General features: G+C 50.2%; 1 protein-coding gene across 2 annotated transcripts; it reads left to right on the top strand.

The window, feature by feature from the left end:
• Nucleotides 1-234: 234 nt before the first annotated feature.
• Nucleotides 235-26,892, top strand: PIK3CD (phosphatidylinositol-4,5-bisphosphate 3-kinase catalytic subunit delta). 2 transcript variants are annotated; one of them, XM_051786091.1, is made up of 24 exons: nt 235-661; nt 6,884-6,957; nt 7,316-7,479; nt 8,126-8,354; nt 8,728-8,957; nt 9,776-9,955; nt 10,553-10,702; nt 10,981-11,070; nt 11,735-11,956; nt 15,004-15,100; nt 15,495-15,625; nt 16,506-16,565; nt 16,754-16,921; nt 17,392-17,513; nt 17,650-17,793; nt 18,513-18,612; nt 19,178-19,356; nt 19,551-19,660; nt 20,273-20,351; nt 20,607-20,774; nt 21,481-21,604; nt 22,408-22,553; nt 22,791-22,923; nt 23,432-26,892. In XM_051786091.1, the coding sequence occupies exons 3-24, from the start codon at nt 7,339-7,341 to the stop codon at nt 23,567-23,569; spliced, it is 3,141 nt and encodes a 1,046-aa protein (XP_051642051.1). In that variant the 5' UTR covers nt 235-661; nt 6,884-6,957; nt 7,316-7,338; the 3' UTR covers nt 23,570-26,892. The 2 variants fall into 2 exon arrangements, with proteins under 2 accessions (XP_051642051.1, XP_051642052.1); XM_051786092.1 differs by lacking the exons at nt 20,607-20,774; nt 21,481-21,604; nt 22,408-22,553; nt 22,791-22,923; nt 23,432-26,892 and adding an exon at nt 20,443-20,597.

Here is a 26,892-nt window from a genome sequence, read left to right as displayed (position 1 = left end):
TCCACTTTGGGGATCTGGGTTCTTCCCCGTACTCGTTACACAACACTTTTTCAGACGAAGGAAGAACAGTTGCACGACTGAGGCTGTCAAAGGAGGGCTTTCCAGGGAAGGAGTGAATCCCAAACCATTTCACATCTGCTGTGTGAGTAGTTTTACGCGTACATGCGTGTTGAGGACCTGCCCCGGTTGCTGTGCTGTCGCGCAGCCCCCGCAGCCCCCGCAGCCGCTCCCCGTGACAGCGAGTGCGGTTCGGGGACACGGCGCTGCGGCAGGAGGGTGGCAGCCATGTCACGCTCCGGACACTCTCGGGGCTCGGCTGCCGGGCTCGATCCCTCCCGCCGCATTCCCCGCGGGTCCCCTCCCGCTGCCCGCCCCGGGGGGGAGCGGCTCTGGGGGCACTGAGCGCTGCGGGACCCGCGCCGGGCTCACCCGCGCCAGCGCATCCCCGGCGCGGAGCGGGGCCGGAGCGGCCCCCGCACGGCCCTGCGGGGGTTCCGGGGTGCGGGGGGGCCGGGGCGGACCCGGTGGGCGGCCCTTTCGCAGCCGGTGCCCGACGCCCCTTTGCAGGCGGTGCCGGGGCGGTGCCGGCGGCGGGGCCGGGCCGGGCCGGGAGCGCGGGAGCGCCCGGGAGCCCCCGGGGACCCCCCGGGCACCAGCGCAGGTGAGCGCTGGGATGGGGATGGGGATGGGGATGGGGATGGGGATGAGGGGAGCGGGGCCGCGGTGCCCTCGCCCGCCGCGGCCCCGGGGGTCTCCCGGTGCTGGGGGGGCTCCGCCGGGCCGGCTGCGGCAAATCCCGGCTCTGCCCGGCTCCTTTAGCGAACGGCGCTGTTCTTCAGGGGAAAAAAAGCGTTTCTGCTTTATGGAAATGTGGGCTTTCCGAACCCGGCGAGCTGCGGGTGGTGCGCGGGTTTGAGCTGCTTGAGGGTCGCCCTTGGCGCCGTGTCCCCCCCTCCCAGGAGCGCTGTGGCAGTGGCAGCGATTGCTCGGTGTCACGGTGGGTGGGTGGGTGGGTGGATGGATGGATGGGTGGTTTGGCCAGTGGTCCACCCCACGGGGAGGTGGTGAGTTCTTGCCCTGCTTGTGGTGTCTGCCAGGCCTTTACCGGTGAGGTTTGGACTCATGGCACCTTGTCACCACAATTGTCACTCCCGGGTTTGGGGAGTGGCAACATCTGGTCGTCCAGCCCTTCCCTGAAGCAGGAGTTCAGTTGCTCATAGCCGTGTGTGTTTCTGCTGTGGCTGGATTGTGTTTTTGGCAGGGCACGAGGAAGTCTCTTAAGAGCTCTCTGAAGAGAGTCTCTTAACACCCAAACACAGTGTGCTGCATGTGCCCGAGATGGGAACCTGAAAGTAAAGAAAGTTGAATGTCGTGGTAGAGGTCATTAGAAATGCATGACTTAGTTTTGTTTTCATCAACAAGATGCACCTGGGGGGTTTCTGGCATTGTCCACTCATGGGAGCAGTTGAAAAAGCCTAATTTCAGCAACCTCTTCAGCTGGAAGCTTTTATTTGTCACAACTTCCTCCAACTCCCAGAGTCTGCCCGAACGAGCAGTAATAGCAAGAGTGCAAGGATGCCACAAACACTTTGCCAGCATTTAAGGGTTACAACATCCTTAATGAGTTATAGGTTGTACTTGAGCACGTGAGAAAGCTGAAACACGTAGGAGTTCGTTGTTTGAAGTTGTGCATCAAACAATTGTCAGGGTTGGAAATGGAACTTTACACGCTGTTGGTTTTCAAACTCTTGCTCTAACCACTAAATATACTGTTTCCTACTAGATAGTTCCTCAGGCAATACTGTGAGCTTGCCTAAAAGTTGGTTGGAAGTTTCCACAAGAGCAAGATTCTCGAGTCTCCCATCAGATGCTTTTCTCACTCCGTGATGTTCCTCTGTCTCTCTTTGGTGATACTGGTTTTCATCCCAGGATGAGGTGTGGCTTTACATCTCCTTTTCTCTTAAGTTGCTTTACCTGAGCTCCTCTTTCCCTCCCTCTGGCTGTTCCATCTGGTTGGATCTAAGGTTCTGCTGAGCTTGGACAACGGCATATTGCTCTGAGGCTCTTTCTGGAGCTGGGAGCCCCGGGAACTGCAGCCTGTTGTTATCACCACGTGTCCATTCTGCTTTCCTATCTCTGCAGTGACAACCCCTTCCATCATCAGCCCTGCACACAAACAAGGTTAGCTCCAGTTCAGATCACATTAGTGTACTTCTGCTTCCCATTACTTTTCCCCATGAGCCTGTTTTGTAGCAGTGTGTGTGTGTCTAAGACGGGTATTGAGTAATGTAAGAGCTCAAAGCAAAGAAACCTTTATTTCATAAAGGGAAGGGTACAAACCAAGGGAGTCTTTGGATCCAGCGGTTGTGTAAAGCTTGATCTTTGTAGTTTCCCCATAGCCAGAACGCTTCCATGGAAGGTGGGAAAATCCATGGTTCTCCAGTGAGATCTTGATGCACAGAAGATGCTGATTTTTGGGACTTAAGTGCTGTTTTTTATCAGCCCTTCTGGTAGGGAAGAGGATGCTCTGTAGTGTCTCAGAGGCCTGAAGAGTTAGGGGGGGGTGTTGTCATCCCTTGCCCAGGTATCCTGGGTAGAGTCTATGGTACATCCACATCAGTCTATTTGTTTATGTTAATTAAAAGTGATTAATCAGGGGCTTAGAAATCTGATAAAAGGCATCATCAAACCAATGTAACTATGTGTCTGCCATGTAGAGCTGGATGAACAATGAACTGCTGCTGAAAGAATGAATGAATCAGTGCAGGGGATTGTGTGGCAGGATATGAGAGATCGATGCACAAACAGAAGCTGATAATCTGAAAAAACCCTTTATTTGATTTTTATATTTCGTAGAGGTAGAAGTCATATTACAGTAAACCAAATAAAGGAGATTAGAACATTTTAAACTAGGATTAGAGGAAGCAAAGCCTGCAGGTACAGAAGCCAATGCCTTTGATTTTAGGGGTTGTTCAGTGTTTGAATGCTTCTCCACACCTTTCCAAGGGGTCCCAGTTTTTCCTCACCCAGTTCACGAGCCGAGTCTTGCACTTGTGTGTGTGTTGAAGGAGGAACCAGAGACAGACAGAGTTCTGGTGCAACTCGGGGCTGTGCTGAAGGTGCAACACTGTCACAGGAACTGAAAGAGAGCAGTGATGGCCTGATGGCACAGCTGGGACACAGATCTGCATTTTACAGGAAGAATAATAGAAGTTAATATATCTGTATTTCACAGGAAGATTAGTGGAAGTTGTAAAGGAAACACCTCTGTGACACGAGAGCAAAAATCTATCTTACTAATGCCAGTTATGGCAAAGGGAAGCAGCCACACATGTTTTTTTCTGTGTGATTAAGTGACTGGCACTTTGGGCAGTGCTGCTCCCCGGGTGATCCTGCCAGCCACTGCTGGCCCTGTGCTGTGAACACCAGAGCTGTGTGGTTGACAGACTTCCCAAGGGGAAATTTGTGTTAGTGTGCTTTATGGCAACATGCCAGAAATACTGGCTGGGTAGTCTCAGGTGTGTCTGTCACGCTCTGCATAAATTTACTTTTACCTGCAAATATGCCTCAGGTGTGTTCCCTCCTGTCACTGATGTCTTGCCTATATTTTCTACATGAAATTTAGTAAAATTGGGGGTTTATTTCTGTCCTAGCAGGCTAGTCATTGCCTAGTCCCATGTGCACATCAGCTCTGCCTTGGCCAGCTCTCCTCTATGGTAAAGACACACATTTATTACCTTTACACTAATTACTGCAAGGGGAAACCTTAAGGAGGGCAAAGCAGCCTGTAGCTTTCCTGCAGCAAAGTGAATAATGAATTGAGGCAAAGGGAACAGAGGAAGTTGTGGACTTGCCTTCATCTGAAAAGTGGAATTTTGTCTCATAATTATTTTCCTCCACCTCTTTTTCTGCCCAGTGGTGAAGAGGACTGGGCATTGTATGATGGGTTTGTTGCACGTGATTAGTACCAATGGGTGCCTCTTCCCTGATTGCTCCCCTGAGAAGTGACTCCACACCTCAGAATTAATGAGGGATTATGGAGAAATTGTTCACTACTGGGAGTCTTTGCTGCTCACTGTGCTGCTCTGAGCCAGAGGCAGGGGTCAGTGTGGAATGGCTCCACGTGGATTTCATCCCTAGTTTCCTGGCAAAGTGTGTCTTGCACAGTTTTTTAACTTTTGCCTTACAAAAATATTCCACATAGCAGAAATACCTGTGGAAAGGGGGAGTGCACTTGAATTGTCCAGGAACTGTGGGGAACAACTTCGTGTTTGGACTCATGGGAATCTCCTGCTGGGCACGTACTCCATGCTCTGGGGCCTGTGTTGGGTGACAGGGAGCACTTCCCTTCCTCTGGCAGGGTCTGAGAGGTCCAAAGAGATACTGTGCCTGCAGCTGGAGAGCTGCTTGAGAGCTCTCAAGAGAGTTTGAGAGCTTGAGAGTTTATCATCAGCCCGAGAGCAGCAGCTGTGAGAGCCCCACAGCTCGGTGGGCACAGCCTGTCCCACAGCAGGGCCCTCCCCTGGCCTCGTGCCTGGTCGTGCCTCTCATTTTCACAGCCAGTTCCCATCCACTGGGCTTCCTTCTGGTGGAAAATGCAGCCCTGCACCTGCCCTGCACCCCAAACCCAGCGTTTGAGGGCTGTGGGAGATGTGGCCGGTGGGGGAGGAAGATCTGTCGTAGGAAGATGTGGGTGGGGGAATGTGGAAGTATTCTAGCAAGAAGATGTTTTGGGGTTTATTGCAACAGGAAGAGTGAGAACTGGGGGTGTCTTACTGTAGATTGTGGGTGGCTGCAGCCCAGCGTTGACAAGCAGGGGTCTTTGGTGTGCCTGGGGAGGTTGGTTCTGTGGGTTTACATCCCTCTAAAACACGAAGCTCTGTCTCACCCTGGCTTGCCCTGGCTCTGAGAGATACACAAGTTGTACAGGAAACTACTTTGTCAAGTGTGGGTTGATTAACTTGAACCTCAGGCTACCAGACCTACAGGCCAAAACCCTACCACAAGATGGGATTTCTAAAAATAATCCACTTGTCCACCAGGATGAAAGTCTGAGGTGATGCTGGGGCTTTAAAAACTGTCAGTTACAATGGAGAATCCTTTGTTTTTTTTAAAGACTGCTGCAGTGAAAGACAGAGTGTATCTCAAAAACAACCCTGACAAAAAGGGGTGATGCTGCTACTCATAAATGGCAAAATGACCCAGAGAAAAGGGAGTTGTAGTTACTTTTACTCAGGAGGTCAAGATAGTGCAAACAAGGTTACAGCCTGGAGAATTCTGTTCCATTTCCCAAGGCAAAAGGGAAGGTGGAAGTGAGGTGGTGCAGGAGTACCAATCTATGCAGACCTTGCCTCATGTAATAGTTGTCACACTGGGGTCAGATCTGAGGTTCAACAAACAGAGAATTCTGAATTTAGCAGTAGGAAGGGGAGAGTCTTCGTGAATGATGTGTTAGAGATGGTGAAATTCCAGTGTTATTCTTCCTTTGGTTTATCCACTCTAGGATACAGAAAAACCCTTCTACATCCCTCTAAATCAGTGAGCTGGGAAAGATGAGGTATTGCACTTGAACTTGACATTTTAGTGTCCATTGCTTGGACAGGCACCTCGTATCCAGTGGGATGTGGTGACAGGTAGAAATGCTCAGCAGGAGGAAGCAGTTCAGCCACTGCTGTGTCTTCTGTCTCTGCTGGTCACTAGGGTTGTGGTGGTTTGCTGATTTAGGCTGAGGCAGCAGACATGCCAGAAACTTGCTGATTTTATTGTTAATGAGCAGAAAACAAGGCCAGCTTGTTTTTCTTTATTCAAACTTTGAACCTTGCCTCCTCCCCCTTTTTGTGCCCTCCCTCTTCAGGCACAGTCGGGGTGGTTTTTGCGGTCTCCCTATCCGGTGGCTGTGTGATACAGCCTGTGCACTGAGGAAGCAGGACAGATAAAACATAGCTCATGTTTCTGGGAATCCTGACCTCAGTGCTGACAGGGAAGTGGTGTGCTCTCCCAGGACCTGGCAGATAAGATGCTGCTGGGCTCCTTGTCGTGCTGAGGCACAGGGCTGGCTCGGGAGGAGCTGCCTGCAGGACCCCATGGTTTGGGGGACCCGAATCTCCAGCAGCACATTGCTCAGCCTCTCCCAAAGTTTCCACACTGACAGCTGCAAAGCTGTATTTTGAGTTGTGAATGAGCAAATTTTGTACTGGTTTTATGGGCTGAGGGTAAGTGCTCAGGGCAGGAGGCTGAAACCTTGGCTATGGAGCATCTTCCAGGCTGGACCACTGGGATGTTCCTCTGCTGACCTGGTGGAAAACCCTGGTAAGTGAGAGGGAATTGAGGTGAGCTGGTTCCTCTGCTGAGGTGTTTGGAGAGAATTAGTTAGAACCACCTCCCTGTCTCCTGCTGGGAGCCAATTCCACCAGTCCCAGTCTCCCCCAGCACGTGGGGACACCACATTCTGCTGCTTGTCATCTGTGCAGGAAACTGGAGTTTTATTGCTGGAGTATTTTGCTTGTGGGCAAATGGGATGGAGTGTGAGGGTGTCTCTGACTTTGGTCTTACGTGTCTTTGAGAGAGGAAATGTCCAACTGGCTTCTGGTGAATGCCTTTTGTTTCATCCTGTGTTTGAAAGCAGCAGTTTGTACCTGAGAGCCTTCAGATTCTTGTTCTCCTCTTTGCATTCCTTGGGTGTACTGAGAATAAATTGTAGAGCCCTGCCAAGGGAAAGGCTGCAGATAGAATTAACAAACTTATTTTGGTTGCCTCAGCCCTGAACTTCATCTTTCTGATGCTTGTAGAGGGAGGGGATATACAGCAGAGTAATATTTGTTTGTGTGTATAAAAATCCATGCATACTTGGAACCAGCAACAACTCTCTTTCTCCCTCTTGCAGGCTGGAACTGAGCTCTGGAAAAACAAAGTGGAGCTTGGAGCATGTGGCCTGAGGATTGCCTTACACAGCCAGGGGTAGGGACTCACTGTTTCTCTTGGCTGCTTGGTTGTAGATGAGCTGTTGGGACAAGTGCCTTTGTTCTCAAGATAATTCTTTTGTTTCATCCTCAAATGCACATGTAGATGTTAATCCCAGTCTAGAAGGGATTAAGAGAGGGTTGCACTGAGATAGAAGCAAATGCAGTAGTTACACGTGGCTTAAAGACACCGGATTGGGAAGTTGACTAAAGTCCATGTTTTCCTGAGCTATGAGGCTGTGCTGACCTTCCTTTCTTTGGGTTATTTTTCACTTTAACTTTCAACAAAACCCAGCACAGAATTGAGCAGACAATATGTGGTCAACAGCAACAGGCTATTTTCCCTTTTCTTGCAGGTGGTAGCTGAGCAGTGAGCAGGATGCCCCCAGGCATTTACTGCCCTACGGAATTTTGGTCCAAGGGGGAAAACCAGAACATCCAGGTGGACTTTCTGCTGCCCACAGGAATATACTTAAACCTCTGTGTGCCCTGCAATGCCAGCTTGGGCACCATCAAGCAGGTAACAGCCTTGTTCCAGCTGCTAGGTAACAGGTTTGTGTCACAGCCAGAGGCCCATCTGCTCCAGAGGTTTGTCTATAGCAGACACTTAGGATGAGAGTAAAAAATGGGATATGAACAATCACGTGGGAGTGCTGTCCCCTGGGAGAGGAGGATCTTTGGGAACTGGGTAGTCTTGACAAGACGTGAGAAAAGCTCTTGGCTCTTGTCATAGATTTCATGTTACTGGGGGCAAGGTACTTATCCCAGTTTTGCTTCCAGTGTGAGTAATTCCTCTGTTTCACAGGGTCACAGTCACAGGTGCTTTCTGTGAGGATCAGGTGGGGGTTATTTAAACACTCAGATTGAGGGATTTACCTTGCCTGAAACAAACGGCAAGCACGAGAAAAGGAAATCAGTTAAAGGCACTTGAAAATAAACCCACAGAGCAGTTCAGCACGAGCTGGGAGTCACCAGAGTGGGAAGCAGCCTGGGATTGCAGGCCCAGGAGTGCTGGGAGGAGGCTGGGCTGTGCATTGCCTTTCCTAAGGGGTGTATCCTGGGAGAGCGAGGGCGTGGGTGACAGCGGAGGTTGGAACCGACCCGCAGCGGGGAAGCTGCAGCTGTGGCAGCGCAGGGAGGGCTCACTGTGCTGTTGTCTGGCCCAGGTGGTGTGGAAGCACGCCCAGTATGAGCCCCTGTACCACATGCTCAGTGACCCCGAGGCCTATGTGTTCACCTGCATCAACCAGACGGCCGAGCAGCAGGAGCTGGAGGACGAGCAGCGGCGGCTCTGCGACATCCAGCCCTTCCTGCCCGTGCTGCGCCTCGTGGCCCGGGAAGGGGACAGGGTCAAGAAGGTCATTAACTCCCAGATCAGCCTGCTCATTGGGAAAGGTCAGTTCCCCCCTCATCAGTCGGGGGCTGCAGGTGGGACTGCTCCTGTCCCAGACTCCCTGGGGCAGTGCTGGAGCCCTGCTCATGTGGGAGGTGGGATCAGCAGGTTTGATCTCCAGTGGGTCTGGTGAGGGAACAGTGGGAGTGCAGACCCAAGCCGGGGGATTCCTCCTGCTGGATGAGGGCTGGGGTAGTTGAGTCAATAGTAAATCATAAATAAATGATTGCTGGTAGCTTGGCTGACTCTTCTCCTCTTGGCCACATATTAAGCATGTGTTCAGGAAGACTCTTTCACAGACACTTGAGTAAAAGGCTCATTTCCCCCCTTGGCTGCAGATGCTCATTTTGCCTTTCCCCCTTGCTCTCCACTCAGGTTTGCACGAGTTCGACTCCGTTCAGGATCCAGAGGTGAATGATTTCCGCACCAAAATGTGCCAGTTCTGTGAGGAGAGAGCAGCAAAGAGGCAGCAGCTCAGCTGGGCAGCCTGGATGGAGTACAACTTCCCCTTGCAGCTGGAGCCCATGGCCAAGGGCTTTGGGACTGGCTCTCTACAAACCCCCACCAAGAACATTTTCGTCAACGTCAAGTTCCAGTCTGGAGGGGTAAAGCACAAACTTGTCTGTGCCGGTGTTTGGTGGTTTGTGCTTTCCCTTTGGGACCCTTTGGGCACTTGGAGACAGAATAATGTGTGTGTGGACAGTGTTTCCATGTGTTCATCTTCATTCTCCAGATTCCTCTGCCCGTGGAGATGGTTGGGAGGGAGACTGAGCCTCCAACCAAGGGAGCTGTTCCCCTTCCTGAACATGCCTTGGGTGTACTGGTTATCTGGTAGCTGAGGTTGCTGCATGTTAATGGGGTGGAAATGTTTTGGTTTTGGGTAGGAGAGGAGCACAAAATCATTCACATGCCTTTCCTTTGGAAGCTCACGAGTCTGCTCAGCTCATGCTCAGCACACACTGCTTGCAGGCACCAGCCTGTGTTGCCTGTGGGCCCCTGGTATTGCCTGCTACTCCTGATTAATGTTATTTTTGCATGTTGTGCCCGGGCATGAAGCAGGAGCCATGCCCAGGGAGAAGGGCCTTCCAGAGCAGTGTGTTTGAGCGTGGTGACCCTTCCACCCTGTGCCTTGCTGCTGGAGTGACAGTGGGAAGGTTTTTAATGACTGGCAACCACGTGAGCTGGTGATTCTGCTTAAACTGGGCTTGAAGCTCCTGATTTCCAGCCTCACGCTTGCGCTGCTGAAACATTCTCCCGCCCAGTTTGGCAAACATCCATCCCCACTGGTTGACTGATGTCTGTGTGATTCCAGCTCCCTGTCCTTCTCCTTGTTGTCCTCAACAGGAGGGCTGTTACCTGTGTGTGTGCTGTCTCAGCCCTTTGCTGGTGTCTGACGGCCTGTGCTGTGTTGTTGGGGTTGCAGGAGAGCTTCACCTTCCAGATCTCCCCGAAGGAGTTCCCCGTCACGCTGATGAGCTATGCCATCAAGAAGCAGGCGACTGTGTTCCGCCACGAGACGGTGCAGAAGCCAGAGGATTACACCCTGCAGGTGAACGGGAAGTGGGAATATCTCTACGGGAACTACCCCCTGTACCAGTTCCAGGTGAGCCTCGTGTCTTGCTTTATCAAAGAATCTGTTCCCTCGTGGCCTCCTCTCGCTGGGGGCATGGATTGAGACATGTTAGCAAGGAGACAATGCTGTTTACAGGAGTGCAGCACGTCAGCGACAGGACCTGGGTGCTATTCAGGGCAAGGGGTACTTCTGGCAACTTAACAGGTCCTTATGTTTTTGGGGGCCAGTGATCTTAGCCTGTCTCTGGGTGCCAAGTGCTGTGTAAATACATTTATAGACCGTGGTTCTGGGAGTATTTGCTTGCTTGTGTGGTGGGCTGGGGCTTCTCTTCCTGAAATCTGGGCAAGTAATCCTGTAAGCTGTGTTGTCCTGGCAGGGCAAACTCCTCTTGGGAGCGCTGAACCCTTCTCAGTGTTTTCCCTTAATGCAGCCATTTGAGTGCACTGATGAAATGCCAGCTGTGAAAGGCACTTCATACTCTCAGCTCTGGCAACACGAGCCCAGGCTCATGAAGCAAGAGGAGATAAATTAGAACTGAAGTTTGATTGTTGCTGTGTCCTCTCCTGGCTCCTTCAGCCAGCTGTGGTTTGTGTGATGGCTCTGACCCCCCTGCCTCTGTCTCTGCAGTACATCCGCAGCTGCCTGCACCGAGGGCTGACCCCCCACCTGACCATGGTCCACTGCTCTGCCATCATTGCCATGAGGGATGAGCAGACCAACTGCATTGCCAGCCCCCCAAAGATGGCTCCCAAGCCTCCCCCGCTCCCCAAGAAAAAGGTAAAAAGGGGACAGTGGTCTGTGGGGTCCCCTCAGCTTGTCTGTAGATGGAGGTGCTGACCTGGGCTGGGAACAGCAGCTGGTTCTCCCTCCTCTCTCAGGATGAGTCCCTCGCAAGGGTCTCAGAGATGGGAATTTCCAGGCAGCCTTCCAGCCCCCTCCACAGCTTCCCTGGTAGTCCCAGGCTTCATGTCCTTTCCTGTGGGAGCAAAAATCATGTGATGGGAGCTGAGTCCTTGTTCCATTTATTTCTGATCAGAACCCTTTTCTCTTTCCAGCCAAACTATGGTTCTCTCTGGTCCTTAGAGCAGCCTTTCTACATCGAGCTGGTGCAAGGCAGCAAGGTCAATGCAGATGAGAGGATGAAGGTGGGTACTGACTCACTCTGGGGTTTTGTACTTGGGCTTTTCCCGTCACATCTGTCTTGTCTGTGTGGTGAGGGCAGCAGTGGCTGCAAGCAGGTTCTGAGCTGCAGCACAGCAGGAAGGGGAAGGGAACTGGCCAGGCAGAAGCCCAGCCTTAGAAACACTGCCCTGCCAAAGCTTCTGCACAGCCAAGCAGAGCTGCTGCCCTGTGGTGATGGCATTTTGCAGTGGTGTGGAGGGACAGGGAAGCTGCAAAGAGCAGAGGAGGGGAAGTGCAGCTCTGAGAAGGGAATGATGGGAGAGGTGGTGGCTGGCAAAGTGAAGGCAGAAAGCAGGATGCAGCAGAGCCCTGGGATATGCAGGGTGCTTGCCATGAAGGGGGATCAGGGGAATGGCTGCCTTTTGGGAAAGGAAGCAAATAGGGCAGGAATATATCACGTTATACAATGTGCAAGTCTGCATTAAGTAAGAAGATAACAATGCCCTTCCTGAAGCTGAGTAAAGATAAAGACTAAAGAACTGAATGTCTCAATGATTTGGGAAAGAGGCAGGAGCAGGACATCCTGTTCAGGGTGCCCAGTTCCACTCCTCTCCTAATCGTGTGTCTTCAGCAAACACGGCGATTCCCCACGGGTTCATGGTGTTCCCTTATTCCTCCTTCCCTCAGCTGGTGGTGCAGGCAGGGCTGTTCCACGGCAACGAGATGCTGTGCAAGACAGTGTCCAGCTCAGAAGTGAACGTGTGCTCAGAGCCCGTGTGGAAGCAGAGGCTGGACTTCGACATCAACATCTGTGACCTTCCCCGCATGGCCCGGCTCTGCTTCGCCCTCTACGCCGTCATCGAGAAGGCCAAGAAGGCACGTTCCACCAAGAAGAAGTCCAAGAAAGCTGTAAGTAAAGCCAGTGTGGGGCTGAGCCAGGCTTGCCAGGGCTGGAGGGCACGGGACACCGCTCTGAACCAAGGGCCCTCTGCTCTCGGGAGGCTTTCTATTAATAAAAGGGCTTACAGAGTAACGGCCAACTTCTCCAACAGGAACGGGAAGCTGAGCAGTGGCTACCTGTTGGGAAGGTTGTTTAAGTGTCATTTCTCCTCTAGAAAGGCCATTAAGAAACATGCCCAGCATCTGACTGCACTTAAAGAGGAATCACTTGCGGTGATGGTGTCTCCGTTTCACTGCTCTGCAACTTCCTTGTTTGGTAGTTGAGGTTAAACCATCGTCTGTGTTGCATTTTCTTTCTAATAAGGTCTTTCCTGCATATCCCCTGTGGAGCAAATTAGCAGCTAGGAAGGGGGAATACACCGAGGAATGTAAACACTGGTTAAGGCAAAGCTGGAGGTAAAATGAACGTGCAGGTTCTTCAAGGTTACTGTTGTTCAGGTGTAGCAAACTGAGGATGGAAAGTGTTAAATCACTTTGGAAGCTCTTGATTTGAGCTTCTTTAACTGGAGAGGTAGGGATATTCCTCACTTTCCTCACCTCTACTCCAAAACTTCTAGCCCATTAATGGTTCAGTAACTAGATCCAAGTGCAGCCTGTAACTGAATTCCAGGTTTCCCAGAGTTGTAACTTAAACTCACGGCCTCGAGCTCTTTGTATGTGAGAATTTTCTTTATGAGCAGCAAATGCACTTGTTCCTCTGCAAATTATTGTTTGTGTGGCCACAAAAACACCGTTTTCATGCCCCGGAGAGAGGGTTAGTCCTGCCATCCTTACTAGAGTGCAGAGAAATGAGGGGCTGGCTGACAAATGTGATCGTGGAAGATGTTGGTTGCAGTTCTGCTCCCTCCCTTTCTCTGCTGGGAGGTTCACTGGGCTTTGTTGGGCTGACATCAGTGGGGTTCTCAGGGTTGCTGTGCAGTCATGTCTGGGAGCAGCAGACAACTCATGAATCCTGCTTGTGGGGACCAATCTCTGGGTTGGAAAATTCAGACTGGAAACGTTCTGAGGACCGGGACCAGGATCAACCTTTTTATTGTTGTTTTTTGTTATTTTAGAATAGCACAGTCCCAGCTCCTGCTGGAGGCTTTTGTTGGACAGAAGATCTGATTCATCCACGGGCTGGATGTTTGTGACCGCTCTGGAATAATATTCAGTTTTGAAGCAGTCAGAAGGAAATCTTACTGTTCTGATTGGCAAGACAAACCCAGTCTGGTTAGCTGAGTTGTTAAAAGGATCTTAACGAGGTGGATGCATTCTGATGAGCTTTTAGTTTAAAAATCACCTTTACTGGAGCTGAGCTCTGCACAAAAGGATTTTTCCACACATTGAGCTGCAGCTCTGGGTGAGGTGCTCAGAAATCATTTAAAATGATTGGTAAGAGCAGGTTACAGCCAGAGTGCACCCTGATTTTTTTCTTCATTTTGTTTTTTTTGATTATTAATCTTTTTCCTCACCCAGGGTTAATGCCATGCATGTTGTTTTCTCTGCAGACTGAGCAGAGCAGATAGGTGGGACTAAGTCATTTACTACCACAAAAACAGGCGTGTTTTCAGGCTTACTGAATGAGTCACAGGGTTAATGTCACCCAGAGGGTTGGCTTTCAGTGTTTCTCTAAATCATGCAGGAGATGTCTGAATTTAGAATGCTGAATCCTTGTTTTGCTGGGCCTTATATCCACCAGGAATCTTGCCTTGTGTTTTGGCAGGCTCTGAGCTGTGGTTTGCTGCCATTTACTCTGTTAGAAAAGGTTATTGCTGGTGTTTTGTTTGGCTTTTCCCCGCGATCTAGGAGCTGATGTCTCAAATGGGATTTTGCTGAAGATACTTAGTGTAATCAAATCAGCTCCAGGGTTTGTGAGAGGCCGCTGGGAAGTGATTCATTTTGTCGCCTTAGAGGGAAGTGGGGACTCTGTCACCTCCACCAGGCTGTGGTGGCCTTGGGGGTAAGCCTGCTGAGCTCTGTAGAAGGCCCCAGTGGAAGAAGACGTGTCACTGTGGTTCCCTTCACACACGATGCTCGCTGTGGGTGGGTCTCAGCAGAGCTTTTGCCACGTAACCCCTTTTCCAGTTGGTTTCTGTGCTCGAGCCTTGGTGTGCTCTGAGCTCCGAGTGCTGGTGGTGCTGAGGCCGTGCTATGAGGCAAAGTGTTCCATCTGGGGGACCTGACTGCAGGAAAGCTTAGGTCACTTGTGGAGTATGTGTCTGGCCTGCTCTGGGGGAGGGAGCTGGGCTGAGCAGGGAGACAGGTTCTTTGTCTTGGCCGTGTCCCAATCCCGTCACTTGCTGGAGTCTCCCTCCTCCAAAATGAGCCTGGCTTGGGCTTGTGGGTTTTATTTTGGGGGTGTGGTGGGGGATTGGCAGCATAAAGTTTGATTCCTACAGATAGTGTTCATTCTCATACAAAGGAGCCAAGCCTTTTTTCCCCTATTATGAGCTATTTCTAGCATTCTTAGCCCAGTTTTCTGCAGTCATGTGTTCCCTGTTTCAACATTAAGGTTCTTCTCCCTCCCCCCACACTGTGAAATATAGGAAATACGTCACAGCTCCTTCAAATATCATTGAGTGTAGAGTAACAAGGCCTTACTGGAAACTTTGAGGTTCTTTAGTTATAAAAAGTATCAGGTGATGAATTTTTAGCCATATTTGTGGGGGGTGTTTGGTGCCATTCAACGCTACACAAAAGACCTCAGTTTTTGGCAAATACCTGAATTTGATGCCATCTTGTACTTTTAGAGAACTTAAAAGTTAGGCAGACAGGATGGCTCCCTGATACAATTTTTTACAGAAACTCTGATGAGGGGATCCCCACACACTTTTGAATGGGAAGTTCCCTGCCTGCAGGGATTTGCAGACTTGGAAAAGATGGTATAACTTTGGATTCCTGGACATTGTGAGGCCTTTGGATTGGGATATCTCACTTCCTTGTTAGTCCTTCTCTTCCCTTCACTCCCCTTTAGCAGTTACAGCCCCAAATGAGCTGCTGTCTGTGCTCTGCAGGACTGTCCCATCGCCTGGGTCAACGTCATGCTCTTTGACTACAAGGACCAGCTGAAAACGGGGGAGTGCTGCCTGCACATGTGGTCCTCCTTCCCAGGTATGTCAGGAGATGGAGCTCCTGTCTTGTTTTGTGTCTTCACAAAGACAGGGGTGCCCCAGGTCCTGCCTCGCTGTCCAGTTCAGACCAGCAGGCCCTGTGTGGTCACTGCTCTGTGCTGTGGTGGCATCCCGAGCCCTGCCAGGGGGAAGGCCTTGTGCTTGGCATTGCACATGTGACACAAGGGGTGGCTGCTGACCTGCAGATGTCATGTGCACCTCACCTGGGAGAGGTCAGGGCGATGAAGGAGCTGCTCAGGGCCAGGCAGTGCCCGGTGGCAGAGCTGGGGGCTGGCAGTGCTGGGGGCTGGCAGTGCTGGGGACTGGCAGTGCTCTGCTTTCTGCACCAAAGCTTCACGTTTGGGTTCAGGGGGTTTATGTGCTTTGCTTTTCAGATGAGAAAGGGGAACTTCTGAACCCCATGGGCACAGTGCAATGCAACCCCAACACTGAGAGTGCAGCAGCCTTGGTCATCTGCTTCCCCAGCGTGGCAGCACATCCCGTGTATTACCCGTCCTTCGAGCAGGTGGGACACTTGGGATAGTTTTTTGGGAGACACAGGAATTCCCTGGCTGTGCTGGGGTGGGAGCATCCAGTGTCACTGTCCCTTGGGCAGTTGGGCACAAGCAGACTTGATAAATAGATATTACTGACTGAAAATGTGACTTTTTCTCTTAACTAACGGACCTTTGGGTGAAAGTTTTCTGAGCTGTGAATTAATGAGGTGAAGTTGCTCTTATAGACAAGAACCTGTTTAAAAAATGGGTTTAACTGAACTGCCTTTAAACTGTAGGCAGTGTTAAGCTCTGTAGGGAGGAAGAAGAATAAAAGGGGAAATGAGTGAAAACAGGCAGCTCCCTGCCTTTCAGCAGAGCGATAACGTGTTGTGTTGGGTGGGGATTTTCCATCTGTCACTGCAACTGGGCAGACAAGTGGAAGAAGAAATGTGCCTGTTACAGGGGAGAAGGGGGCTCTGCTCTGCCAGGGCATGCCTGTGTGCTCCCCTCAGTGCAGGGTCTGGCTCAGGGGGTGTAACAGGTTGTGCCAGTGCAGGGGGGGCTCGGGCAGCTCTGACTGCTTGGCAAACACTCCCCAGTTCTGAGAATCTGGGATGGGTCGTGTTAGCCTGGAGCTCAGTGACCCAGAGCTCATGAACTCTCTGGGAGTGCAGACGTGCCCTTTTGGGGGCAAGGACTCATCCCTTCATCCTTGTCACCACCAGGGAAGGGGCAGCATGGGCAAGGGGGGTCCTGCTGAGTCCCTGACCTACACTTGGGCTGTGAGAGGTGTGATTCCCTTCTCCAGAGGTGGCAAGTGACTGACCTCTAACACAGCATAAATCCCTGAAGTGGTGGTGAGCTAGAATCACTGAGCAGTCTTCCTCAGACTCTTTATTTGTGTCCCAGCTGCTGGAGTTGGGGAGGAATGGAGAACCACCCCGAGCTGCACCAGAAGATCCTGAGGAGGTGAGTCTTCTGGCACCCCTTTTTCAGCTACATGCAAACCTGGTTTCATGGGTCAAGTCAGACCTTTCCACCTTACCCCACCAGTTTTTTCCACCAAATTGGGCCATGCCCCAGTCCTACAGGGTCTCTCAGCCTCTGGGTTGAGACTGAGCCCTGTGTGTGCTCTTTCCTGTGACTCCCACGAGCAGAAGCTGCAGCTGAGGGAGATCCTGGAGCGGAGGAGCCACACGGAGCTGTACGAGCACGAGAAGGACCTGGTGTGGAAGATGAGGTACGACATCCGCGACCAGTACCCACAGGCCCTGGCAAAGCTGCTCATCATCACCAAGTGGAACAAGCACGAGGATGTTGCCCAGGTGAGGAGGTTGGGGCTGGCAAGCCAGGACTCCCTTTCTGATGCATCTTTCAGTTGCCTGCATTCCTGTGTTGTGCTTGGGGGCCCAGCTTGGCTGGGGGATGTTTCACGGTGCCCCAAAGGAAGGTTTTCTGTTCCCAGCTGAGGTTTGCCTCTGTGGGCTGTCCCAGATTTATTACTAACCAACAAGGTCTTATTTATTCCTTAAAAAAAATGGAGGCAAGGGAAAAAAGATCTGTTTAATTCATGGGGAAAATAGGATGTGGATTGGATATTCTTAAATGACAGTGAGAGACCAGCACAAAGCACTTCAGGGTTTGACCTGGTATTTGCCAACTTGCTGTGAGGCATCTATAAATAGTGACCCACCACAAGGAGCTGCTCTTCCATCAGCAGAATTTCAGATTTATATCCATTGTCATGAAAACCTTGTGCCTTTTTTTTTTTTTTTTTTTTTTTTGGCCATTACAGATGATTTCCCTGCTTCAGACCTGGCCAGAGCTGCCTGTCCTGAATGCCTTGGAGCTGCTGGATTTCAGCTTTCCCGACCGTTATGTTGGTTCCTTTGCTATCAACTCACTGAAGAAGCTGACGTAAGTGTGATCCCCAGGGGACAGAGCCCCTTTCTATTCCTGGCCAGGGCTGCTGAGGGGGGCTGTGAACAAGCCTGACAGCCTTGTCTCTGCAGGAAAGATGAGGTTGTCTTTTCTGTTTCCCTCCTGCCAACAGAGATCATGATGTGTTCCAATACCTGCTGCAGCTCGTCCAGGTGCTCAAGTACGAATCCTACTTAGACTGTGAATTAACCAAGTTCCTGCTGGACAGGGCGTTATCCAACCGCAAGATCGGCCACTTCCTCTTCTGGCACCTGAGGTGAAGGGCAAATCTTTTAGGCTTTTTCTCAGCAATTGAGTGAAACCAGCATTCTCTGGTTTCTTTGTTGTGCTGTGGAGTGGGACAGCAGGCCTGGCTGGATGTGGAGCTGACAGGGTGTTTGTTTGCTGTCCCTTAGCTTGTGTCTCCCACCTAAGCGTTGATGGGATTTCCTTGCTGTGATTCCCAAAACCCAGAAACTGCTGCTTTTTACCTTGGGCAACTGAGTAAGAATTATTTCATAGACTTTCCTGAACTGGAAGAGACCCACAAGGATCACCGAGTCCAGCTCTCCAAGAGGGGACAATACATTTTTTTGTTCATTTATTTTTGTCCGTTGTAGTTGGTGGAGTTTGGCTTAGGTTCTGTTTTCAGGGTTTTTGTCTATATGTGTATACACACACACACAAGCCTGTGAGCTGGAATTTCCTTTGGACACCCATGGCCACCTGCCAGCTCTGAGCCATAAGCCCTGAACTGTTCTTGCTCCCCAAGTGCCGTTCTCAAGGGAGTGGTTAGTGATTTAGTCACACAGAAAATGTCTCACCCATTGGTTTTCCTCCATCACCTTCTGGGGTTGGGGGCATTTTTTTTTTCCTTCCCCATTACACAGAAAGAATCAGCAGCCAGTATTCTGCACCCTCCTGGTGTGGGTATGAATGGGAGGATGAGTCAGTCATGCAGTGAGTCAGCACTGCTGTAACCTCCCTTCTCCCCAGGTCAGAAATGCACGTTCCTGCTGTTTCCCTGAGGTTTGGGCTGATCCTGGAAGCTTATTGCAGAGGCAGCATCCACCACATGAAAGTTTTGATGAAACAGGTAAAAATCACTTTTAGCCATAAGGTTGACCTCCCTCTTGCTTGGGGCTGGTTCTCAGCTGTTGGCTTTTCCAACTTCACATTATCAGCAACACAAAAAAGCCTCGTAACTGCTCTGTTGGTTTTGGCACATCCTGTTGGGAGCCTGGAGATCCCCACCACGTGTGAGTTCCCTCATCTCTTACTCACCCACACACCCCCCAAATCACACTGTGTGTCTAGAATGGTTTGAAATCTCAAAGAGCAGTGCTGTTATTAGATAAAGTGGCTGAGTTATCATTTAGTGGGGGCTGGTCACAATTGGCTGATTCAGAGCAGTGCAGTCATTACCTTCCAATGCCTTTGTGCCCGGAGCAGAGTATCCACAGTTAATTACGGATCTCTCTCAAGCAGATACTACTAAATTTGTTTTGTTGCAACATGTGAAATTGCTACAAGTTGAAGAGAAAATAAGAGGTGCAACCGAGGTTTCCATTTCACGGGAGATTTTAATGTTTTTTAAACTTCCTCCAGGAATTTCCTATTTGTTAACCCCGTTCCAACTCTCCTTTTTTTTTTTTTTTCAGGGAGAAGCACTCAACAAGATGAAAGCTCTGAATGACTTTGTTAAAGTGAGTTCTCAGAAGGCCACCAAGCCTCAAACCAAGGAGATGATGCATGTGTGCATGAAGCAGGAAACGTACCGTGAAGCACTTTCCCACCTCCAGTCCCCCCTGAACCCCAACATTATCCTCGCCGAAGTTTGGTAAGGAAGGGAACTGCACCCCTTCACCTGTGCTTTGTTTGGCAGTGGAGCCAGGTTTCAGGTTATCCCAAGGTTCTTTCCTCATGGAAGTCCCCACTCCACCAGTGTTTGTAGGTGCTGTTGAACTGGCAGCTTGGATGGCTGCTTTTTTTAACAGGTGGGAACTCTGATGGTAATATCTTTATTTCCTCTAGTGTGGATCAATGCACCTTCATGGACTCCAAAATGAAACCTTTATGGATTGTGTTTAATAATGAAGAGACAGGTGGAGGTGGAGTGGGCATTATTTTTAAAAATGGAGATGGTAAGTCTTTATTTAATGGCTCTGAAAACATATCCTTTAGTCTCAAGTATTTACTGTGGTGATTGGGCCTAAATATGGACAATCAAGATGTTGTGGAAATGAGGACCTTTAATGTTTTCAGGTTTTTTGGCACTAATCTGGAAAGATAATAAGCTCCCCTCTATATTTCACCTGCAGCCCTCTTTCCTGTAGATTTTAGTGCAGGGGTGGCTGGATACCCTTGAACAATAAACCCAAACCTGATGTGAGGTGTGAAGGAGCTCCAGCAGTCCGAGCTCTGCAGGGCTGGGGTGGCTGCTGCTCACTGCTGTGTCCAGGCAGATATTTCTGCAGTGCCACAGTGACTGCCATGGCAAGAGCTTGGGCAAAGTGAGCCTGTACCTCCCTTAGTAAAATCATGGGAGTTAAGGTGGCTGGTGGGGTGGTTTTACACTGTTCTGCAGCAGCAAACACTGCTCTGTGCTGGTGTTCTTTCTGAGCTGGACCAGCAAGTGACAGACGTGGCAAAGGCCCCTCCAGCAGCTCTGCTGCAGGGACAGAACAAGGGCCACTTACAGGAGCACTGGAGAGGGGACACTGGGAGGTCCTGATGCCCCTTTCTCCCCTGTACAGACCTGCGTCAGGACATGCTGACCCTGCAGATGATCCAGCTGATGGACATCCTGTGGAAGCAGGAGGGCCTGGACCTGAGGTGAGTGGTGTGCACACAGTTGTCCTACTGCAGTGATAAATCATGGTTGGTGAGGCTGTTTTTCTCTGCAAGCTCATTTTGCCCCCAGCAGGTCTGTCTGGTGTGGTGTGAGCAGCTGGGCAGGTCCTGTGGTACTGGGGAACAGAACTGCAGAGGAGAGATGGAGGAGACATGGCAGCCAAGGGAAAGCTTAAAAGTCAACACCACCCAGTTCTGGGCAGGATTTCAGTGGAAGGGTTTCTTTCATCTCTGCAGGATGACCCCTTATGGCTGCCTCTCCACAGGAGACAAGACTGGGCTGATTGAGGTGGTCATGCACTCGGACACCATCGCCAACATCCAGCTGAACAAGAGCAACATGGTGGCCACGGCAGCTTTCAACAAGGACGCGCTGCTGAACTGGCTCAAGTCCAAGAACCCCGGGTGAGCAGGCTCCCCTTTCCTCAGTTTCCCTCAGTTATTCACATTTCCAAGCTGTCCCACAGTGTCTGTGGCTGCTTCCCTGCCTGGCACACCTGAAGGCGTCCTGTGGGTCTGTGTGGGTTGGGAGCAGAAATGGAGGCAGCTGGGTTACTGTTGGCAAGCTCGTTGTGATCTTTGGTAGCCTAAGGTAACACTGCCCCCAGGCTGGATCCAAACCCTGGTCCTATTACTTTCCCCAGACATACACAGTGTGCTGGCAGCTGGAAAAGGGGCAGGAGGAGTAGTGCCAGAACTGGAAGGTGAAAAGGAAAGGGGCACAACAGCTCTGTAACCTGGGGGTTTACTGGACAGAGAAACAGCAGCAATGCATCAGTGCTGTTCTGGTGCAGCAGGGCCACCAACAGGAGTCACTCTAGGAGCCCTCTTTGTCTTTGGGATCCATGGAGATCTAGAAATGAGGTAATTTAGTTGAGACTAAATAATTTTCGCTGAGATTGTGGTGACAACCTTATTCAGACCTCTTTAATTACAGGCAGTTATGCAGCTCCTTTCTGTCCAGCAGGGGTGGGAGTCCTGCCTCGGGAGAGCTCTGCAGGAACCCAGACGTGATTCCCTTCCTTTCTCCTGCAGGTTTGCAGGGGGGGAAGCTCTGAAAAGAGCTTTCCAAAGTAAAATTCTCTTTCCATCTCTTCCTTGCCCTCTCTAGGGATGCCTTAGACCAAGCCATCGAGGAGTTCACCCTCTCCTGTGCCGGGTACTGCGTGGCCACGTACGTGCTGGGCATCGGGGACCGGCACAGCGACAACATCATGATCCGGGAGACAGGACAGGTACAGGCACTGCTGGGGGCTGGGATAGGGGCCTGATAACACCTACTGTGGACAGAGACATCCCAGTGCAGTCCCACCTCCCCTCCAGCCGAGGCAGGCTGGGCCAATGTGCTCAGTGATCAGCTCAGTGTCATTGAGAGTGTAAATCCAGTTGTATCATCTGAACTGCAGCATTGCTGCCCGGGGATGCTGGAGCTCCCAGAGCTGCTCTGCACAGGCCCCTCGCTCCCTCAGCCTCCTCAGGGAGCTGATGCTCCCCAGTACAGAGCCTGGGGACTGGGATTTGGGGGTCACAGCCCCTCTGCAAAACTGCCAGGGTGCCCCAGGCTGTGCACAGGAGCCTCCTCCCCTCGCTGCCCGAGGGGTGCAACGACCTCACTGGGCTTGGTATTTAAAAAAAATACCCAAAGGAGGGAAAAAGAAGCCTCAGCTGAGGAAGTAATATTTTGTAGTGACTTCAAAACAGGACAGTTTCTTTCTGCACTGCCTGGGACTGCAGCCTGCACTGGCAGGTGCCCATGGAAGTGCTCTGCCTCCTTCCACTAGTGACACAGTAAATCAGGTATTTCTTCAGATATATCAAGCACTGAAGAGGCAAGTGGCCTTTCTGTCTTACCAACATCTAATCACACTAGAAAGTATCTTGGCAAGTAAACATTGTCTCTTTCCAAAGGGGTGGTAAGGGAGAGGTCATTTTTTCTCCTTCCAAAATCCTGTGGTCACTTCTGCTGAATTCAGTAACTCAACACTGATCTGCTAAAATAGATACTGTTCTAAAAACATTTTTCCTTCTTTATTTTCAGCTGTTCCATATTGATTTTGGTCACTTTTTGGGGAACTTCAAGACTAAATTTGGTATTAACAGAGAACGAGTTCCTTTCATCTTAACCTACGACTTTGTGCATGTCATCCAGCAAGGAAAAACTAACAACAACGAGAAGTTTGAAAGGTGAGTGCTGGGAGTGGAAAACTCACTTCAGCTTTTTAATCTCTGCATATTTAGAATTTATTTCCAGCAATATGTAGCCTGTACACGTGAAAGTAAGCAAATTATTATCTACCTGTTGGAGAAGGTGACAGAGCTTGGTATCATCCATGGAGACAGCAGGGTTCAGACTGATCTGTAGCTTTGCTTTATAAACTGGCAGAGTTTGCAGTGTTCACTCCTTTGCCATCTCTCTTTCAGGTTCAGGGGTTACTGTGAGAGAGCCTACATGATCCTGCGGCGCCACGGGCTCCTCTTCCTGCACCTCTTTGCACTGATGAAAGCTGCTGGTCTGCCAGAGCTCAGCTGCTCCAAGGACATCCAGTACCTAAAGGTGAGAGAGGCAGAGCCCAGGCAGGGGGAACACTGAACACCTGATCCCGTGGCTCAGGGAGGAGGAGTCAGTGTGGAAGGTGTCTTAGAAGCAGAAAGAAGGAGTAGATGCAGGACATGGGAAATGCCAGGTACTGGTGCTCAGGAAATCACTGGAAGTTCTTCATCCTGAGGGCAGCAGGTACCTTGTAGAACCAGTTTGCAGGGAAGGAGACAAAGGCCTTTGGCTGTGCATCATTTCCTGGTCCCAGTTTGCCCCATAAGTGATAACCACACATCCCTGGCCAGCTGCAGGACAGCACCTTTGTAATCAGCAGAGTGGAATGGAAGTATTTTATTAGTGAAAAACCTCCTGCAACTAAAGTAACCATTAAAAAACATTAATGGCTGTTCCTTTCCTACTCCGTGCTCCTTTCAATGGGGTAATATCTTAATGAGTACACATCTTACTAGTTGAGCTGCTAATTGCTCACAGTGAGGCCACACTGAATTGTTCCTCTCACCTCCAGGACTCCCTGGCTCTTGGGAAAACCGATGAGGAGGCACTGAAGCACTTCAGGCTAAAGTTCAACGAAGCCCTGCGAGAGAGCTGGAAAACCAAAGTGAACTGGCTGGCACACAACGTGTCCAAGGACAACAGGCAGTAGAGCAGCAGAGCACAGCCCTGCTCCAGGGACACAACACCTGCTCTGAGCCCAGCCAGGCAGACAGGCTGGCAAGGAAAGACTGGTGGAAGTTGCAGAGTTGAAGATCCCCCACCTGCATTCCCAGACATTGCTCCATGACTGAAAAACTGCTGGCCTGTCCTCAGCCACACCCCCGTGGCTGCTGTAGAGCTTTGGGGGACAAGGGAGAGACGTGAGGCAATAAAATTACTGCGTACAGTGAAAGGTAGGTAGAGGTGCTGTACCCTTAGAACTCATTAAGCTTCAAATACATCTTCTAATGGAAGAGTTGAGGCAGTTGTAACATCCTTCCAGTGTGCTAATGTCTGTATTTATATTTTCTTGAGAATTTAGCTGAACAGAGGACCTCCCCCCCCAATCCCTGTAACCCATCTTGCAGGTCACCACCATTACAGTTCAGAGGCATTAACTTCAGCACTGCCCTGTGTCACTGTCCACCTAGGGGGGATCAGTTTAAAGAGCCCTGAAGCTGTCTTGGACAAATGGTTTTACTCTGCATTGTGACAGGATAAAGATACCCACACTGTCATATTGCTTTCTCTCTGCTCCAGAGGCCCAAGTGTTCTCAAACTGAGCTGGAACTCAGCTGTTGCTGGACAAAACTGATGCCACAACAGCAGGTTCAGTGGCCACTGGATCAGGTAGTTTCTTTGCTTTCCCAAGTCAGGCTTTAGTTGAGTCTCAAGCAATTCCTGCATTTATTTTGGTTTTAAGCCTGAAAACAGTAAGACTGCATTTTCCAAATGGGCATGGAATGTTTGTGGCTCCAAGTGCCTCCTGCTGGGGTACATTAAGAGCTGGTTTGCCACCTGGTCTCCCTGTACCATGTGTGTGCAGGGCAGGGCCCCACACCTACACACTCAGCTCCAGAGGCAGCTGGCACAGATGGCACCGTTCTGTGCCCGAGCTGTTGGGCCAGACTGCCCTCATGTGCAAGGATGAGTGGGTTTAACACTGAAACACTTACAGCAAGTTGCATCTCAACTCCCATCTTCTTGCAAATGTATTCCCCCTGTTCTTTTCCTCCCCTCTTCCTCCTCCCAGCCACAGTCCAGACTCCTGCCCTGCTCTGAGAGCTGCTGGCAAGGGCTGGGGGTCTGGGGGGGCTCAGCTGTGCCGGTGCCTGAATTGGGACACAGTGTCTCCTCCAGCCTCCTCCCCTTCCCATGGCCTCCTCAGCCTCCTTCCCCTCTCCCACAAGGTGCTGGGATCAATCCCACAGTTCTGCTGTCACAGCTCTGTCTCCAGGTCATGGCCCCACCAGGAGCAGCTCTGGGTGCTGGGCTTGCCCAGGGACAGGGAGCAGGAGCCACTGCTGGACACAGGAGGGTGGGCAGGACCTGCTTCCTCTGCCAGTTCCTTGGGTCCTTCCTTCCATTTCCCCACACCCTCAGGTTCCTGTGGAGGTACCACCATTCCTGCCCTCTCAAGGAACAGCAAAGTCTAATTCTCAAGACACCCCCAAAGCTGAATCCTGTACTTCACTTGTTTGCCTTTAATTAGGTTCAACAATTTTCTTTTACTCACTGTAAAGTGTTTTTTAAACTCTTTCACTTCTCTCATGTAGGTAAAAATAGAGGCATTGCAGATCCTGGTTCTCAGGTAACAACAGGTACATGTGTTGTCAAATGATGGACTAGACTCTCCTAAATTTAGCATTCAAGTCTGCTTTAAAATTCCCACAGAAGCAGCAAGTTCAGGAGACTGAACTGGCCTGTTTAATAAATCTTCCCTTCATGATCTAAATTTGATTTGATTTTTGCACCCAGCACATGGGTGCAACTCATTCCTGACTTTCAGCTCTGTTTAATAATCAGGTACCCCAGTACTTTAAAATTAAAAAATACTGCCCTAGAATGGCTGTTTAGGTCCACCTTTTTTGTTGAAGGGGATCAGTTCAAATCTGTCAGCTGTGCAGCTGGCAAAGAGCAAAGTTAACATTGCTTTATAAAACAGTAACTTCTTCTGTAAGAAGAAATAAACAGTAAGTAATGCCAGTTTGGTCAGTGAGGGGAATCTGAAACACCTGGAATAAACCCTTCTCTACCTTTATATCCCAACAGGCACTAGCAGTGTTACAGTTGCTAATCTAAATTGTGGTTTAAAGTACTTACTGTGTCTTTTCATAGAAGATGTTAAGCTGTGGGGTCTGGTCTGTTCTGGTTTGTACCTACTCAGACAAACCAAGTTCCCTCTCGAGCACCTGTTGGTAGAAGCAGCAGTTCTGGCCTAGAAAACACTTGATTTTAGTTTTATGTAACCCTTTTTCCTGCACCTTTCCAATGATCCTGGGTGTGACTGAAGCAGCACTCAAGCTCTGACAGCTGTTTTGGTACTAGAAGGAAATCCTGCAGGATTCAGAGCTCTTTGCAGGCTGATCAGTGAGAACAGGCCCTGTGCCTCTGCTCCATTTCAGAGAATAAATATTGCTGTTTCTTTCCTTATTGAACCAATTTACAGAGCAAAAAGTGTGCCCCAGGCAAGGTGAGATGCACTGAACCCACCCCCTGACCAGGTTTGTACGTTCCTGTGGAAGGGAAGACACTACAGTTCTGTGCCTGGAAAAGCAATTCTCTTGCATTGCCACAACCTGCTCTCCCAGGAGCCCTCTGATGTGCCTGGTTTCCAGGCTCCCAGCAGGAATCTCAGGCCCTAATCACAGTTTTCCAGCAGTGGCTCCTGTCCCCTGTCCTTCAGTGTGAGAAGTGCAATAAGACAAAGGTGTCTCAGTGTCAGCTGCAGGGACTGAGCAGTTCCCCAGGGCTTTCTCCACCCGGCCCAGTTTCACAGAGGTTACTCAGTCTGGAAACTTGACTTACCCCCAAGAAGTAAAAATCCAGTGGGTCATCACGTGGACCTTCTTCCTTGGACACTCCTGGAAGAGCATCTTTGTTGAAGCTCTGATGGGTCAGCAAAGAGCCTTTGACTCCAAATCCACAAAGCAGCAGCTCCTCACCTGATGGTTTTGAGCCAGTGAATTGTACTGAAGATTCAAACTTAAATCACTTGCAAAAATATTCCATTTCACCATAAATAAGTGGCTTCTCATTTTATAAATATGCTCAGAATGATAGACCTATTTCTATTTATTTAGAGATGTTTCTGTCATTTTTTTTTTAACTCGCCCTGTACAAACTGATTGTGCTTATTCTGTTGCCTTTGAAAAAAAGAAGTATTTTTTTAAGCCAAACTGTGGTTCTGCGAAAAGAGAATGTTTACATGTTTAACTTTTCAGTTGCTTTAGGTACATGTTTTGTAAGTAAAAAATAAAAAATATTGATAAA

The sequence above is a fragment of the Manacus candei genome, unplaced genomic scaffold (assembly GCF_025592945.1).
Source record: "Manacus candei isolate 608988 ecotype Guabito, Panama unplaced genomic scaffold, ASM2559294v1 h1tg000022l, whole genome shotgun sequence".
In the NCBI taxonomy this organism is placed as follows: Eukaryota; Metazoa; Chordata; class Aves; order Passeriformes; family Pipridae; genus Manacus; species Manacus candei.
This window is presented reverse-complemented; position numbering and strand designations above follow the sequence as displayed.

Coding starts and splice junctions, on each gene's coding strand:
- PIK3CD (XM_051786091.1), top strand. CDS start 7,339: ATGCCCCCAGGCATTTACTGCCCTACGGAATTTTGGTCCAAGGGGGAA. Junction 8,355..8,727: donor CAGCCTGCTCATTGGGAAAG/GTCAGTTCCCCC, acceptor CTCTCCACTCAG/GTTTGCACGAGTTCGACTCC. Junction 11,957..15,003: donor AGAAGAAGTCCAAGAAAGCT/GTAAGTAAAGCC, acceptor TGTGCTCTGCAG/GACTGTCCCATCGCCTGGGT.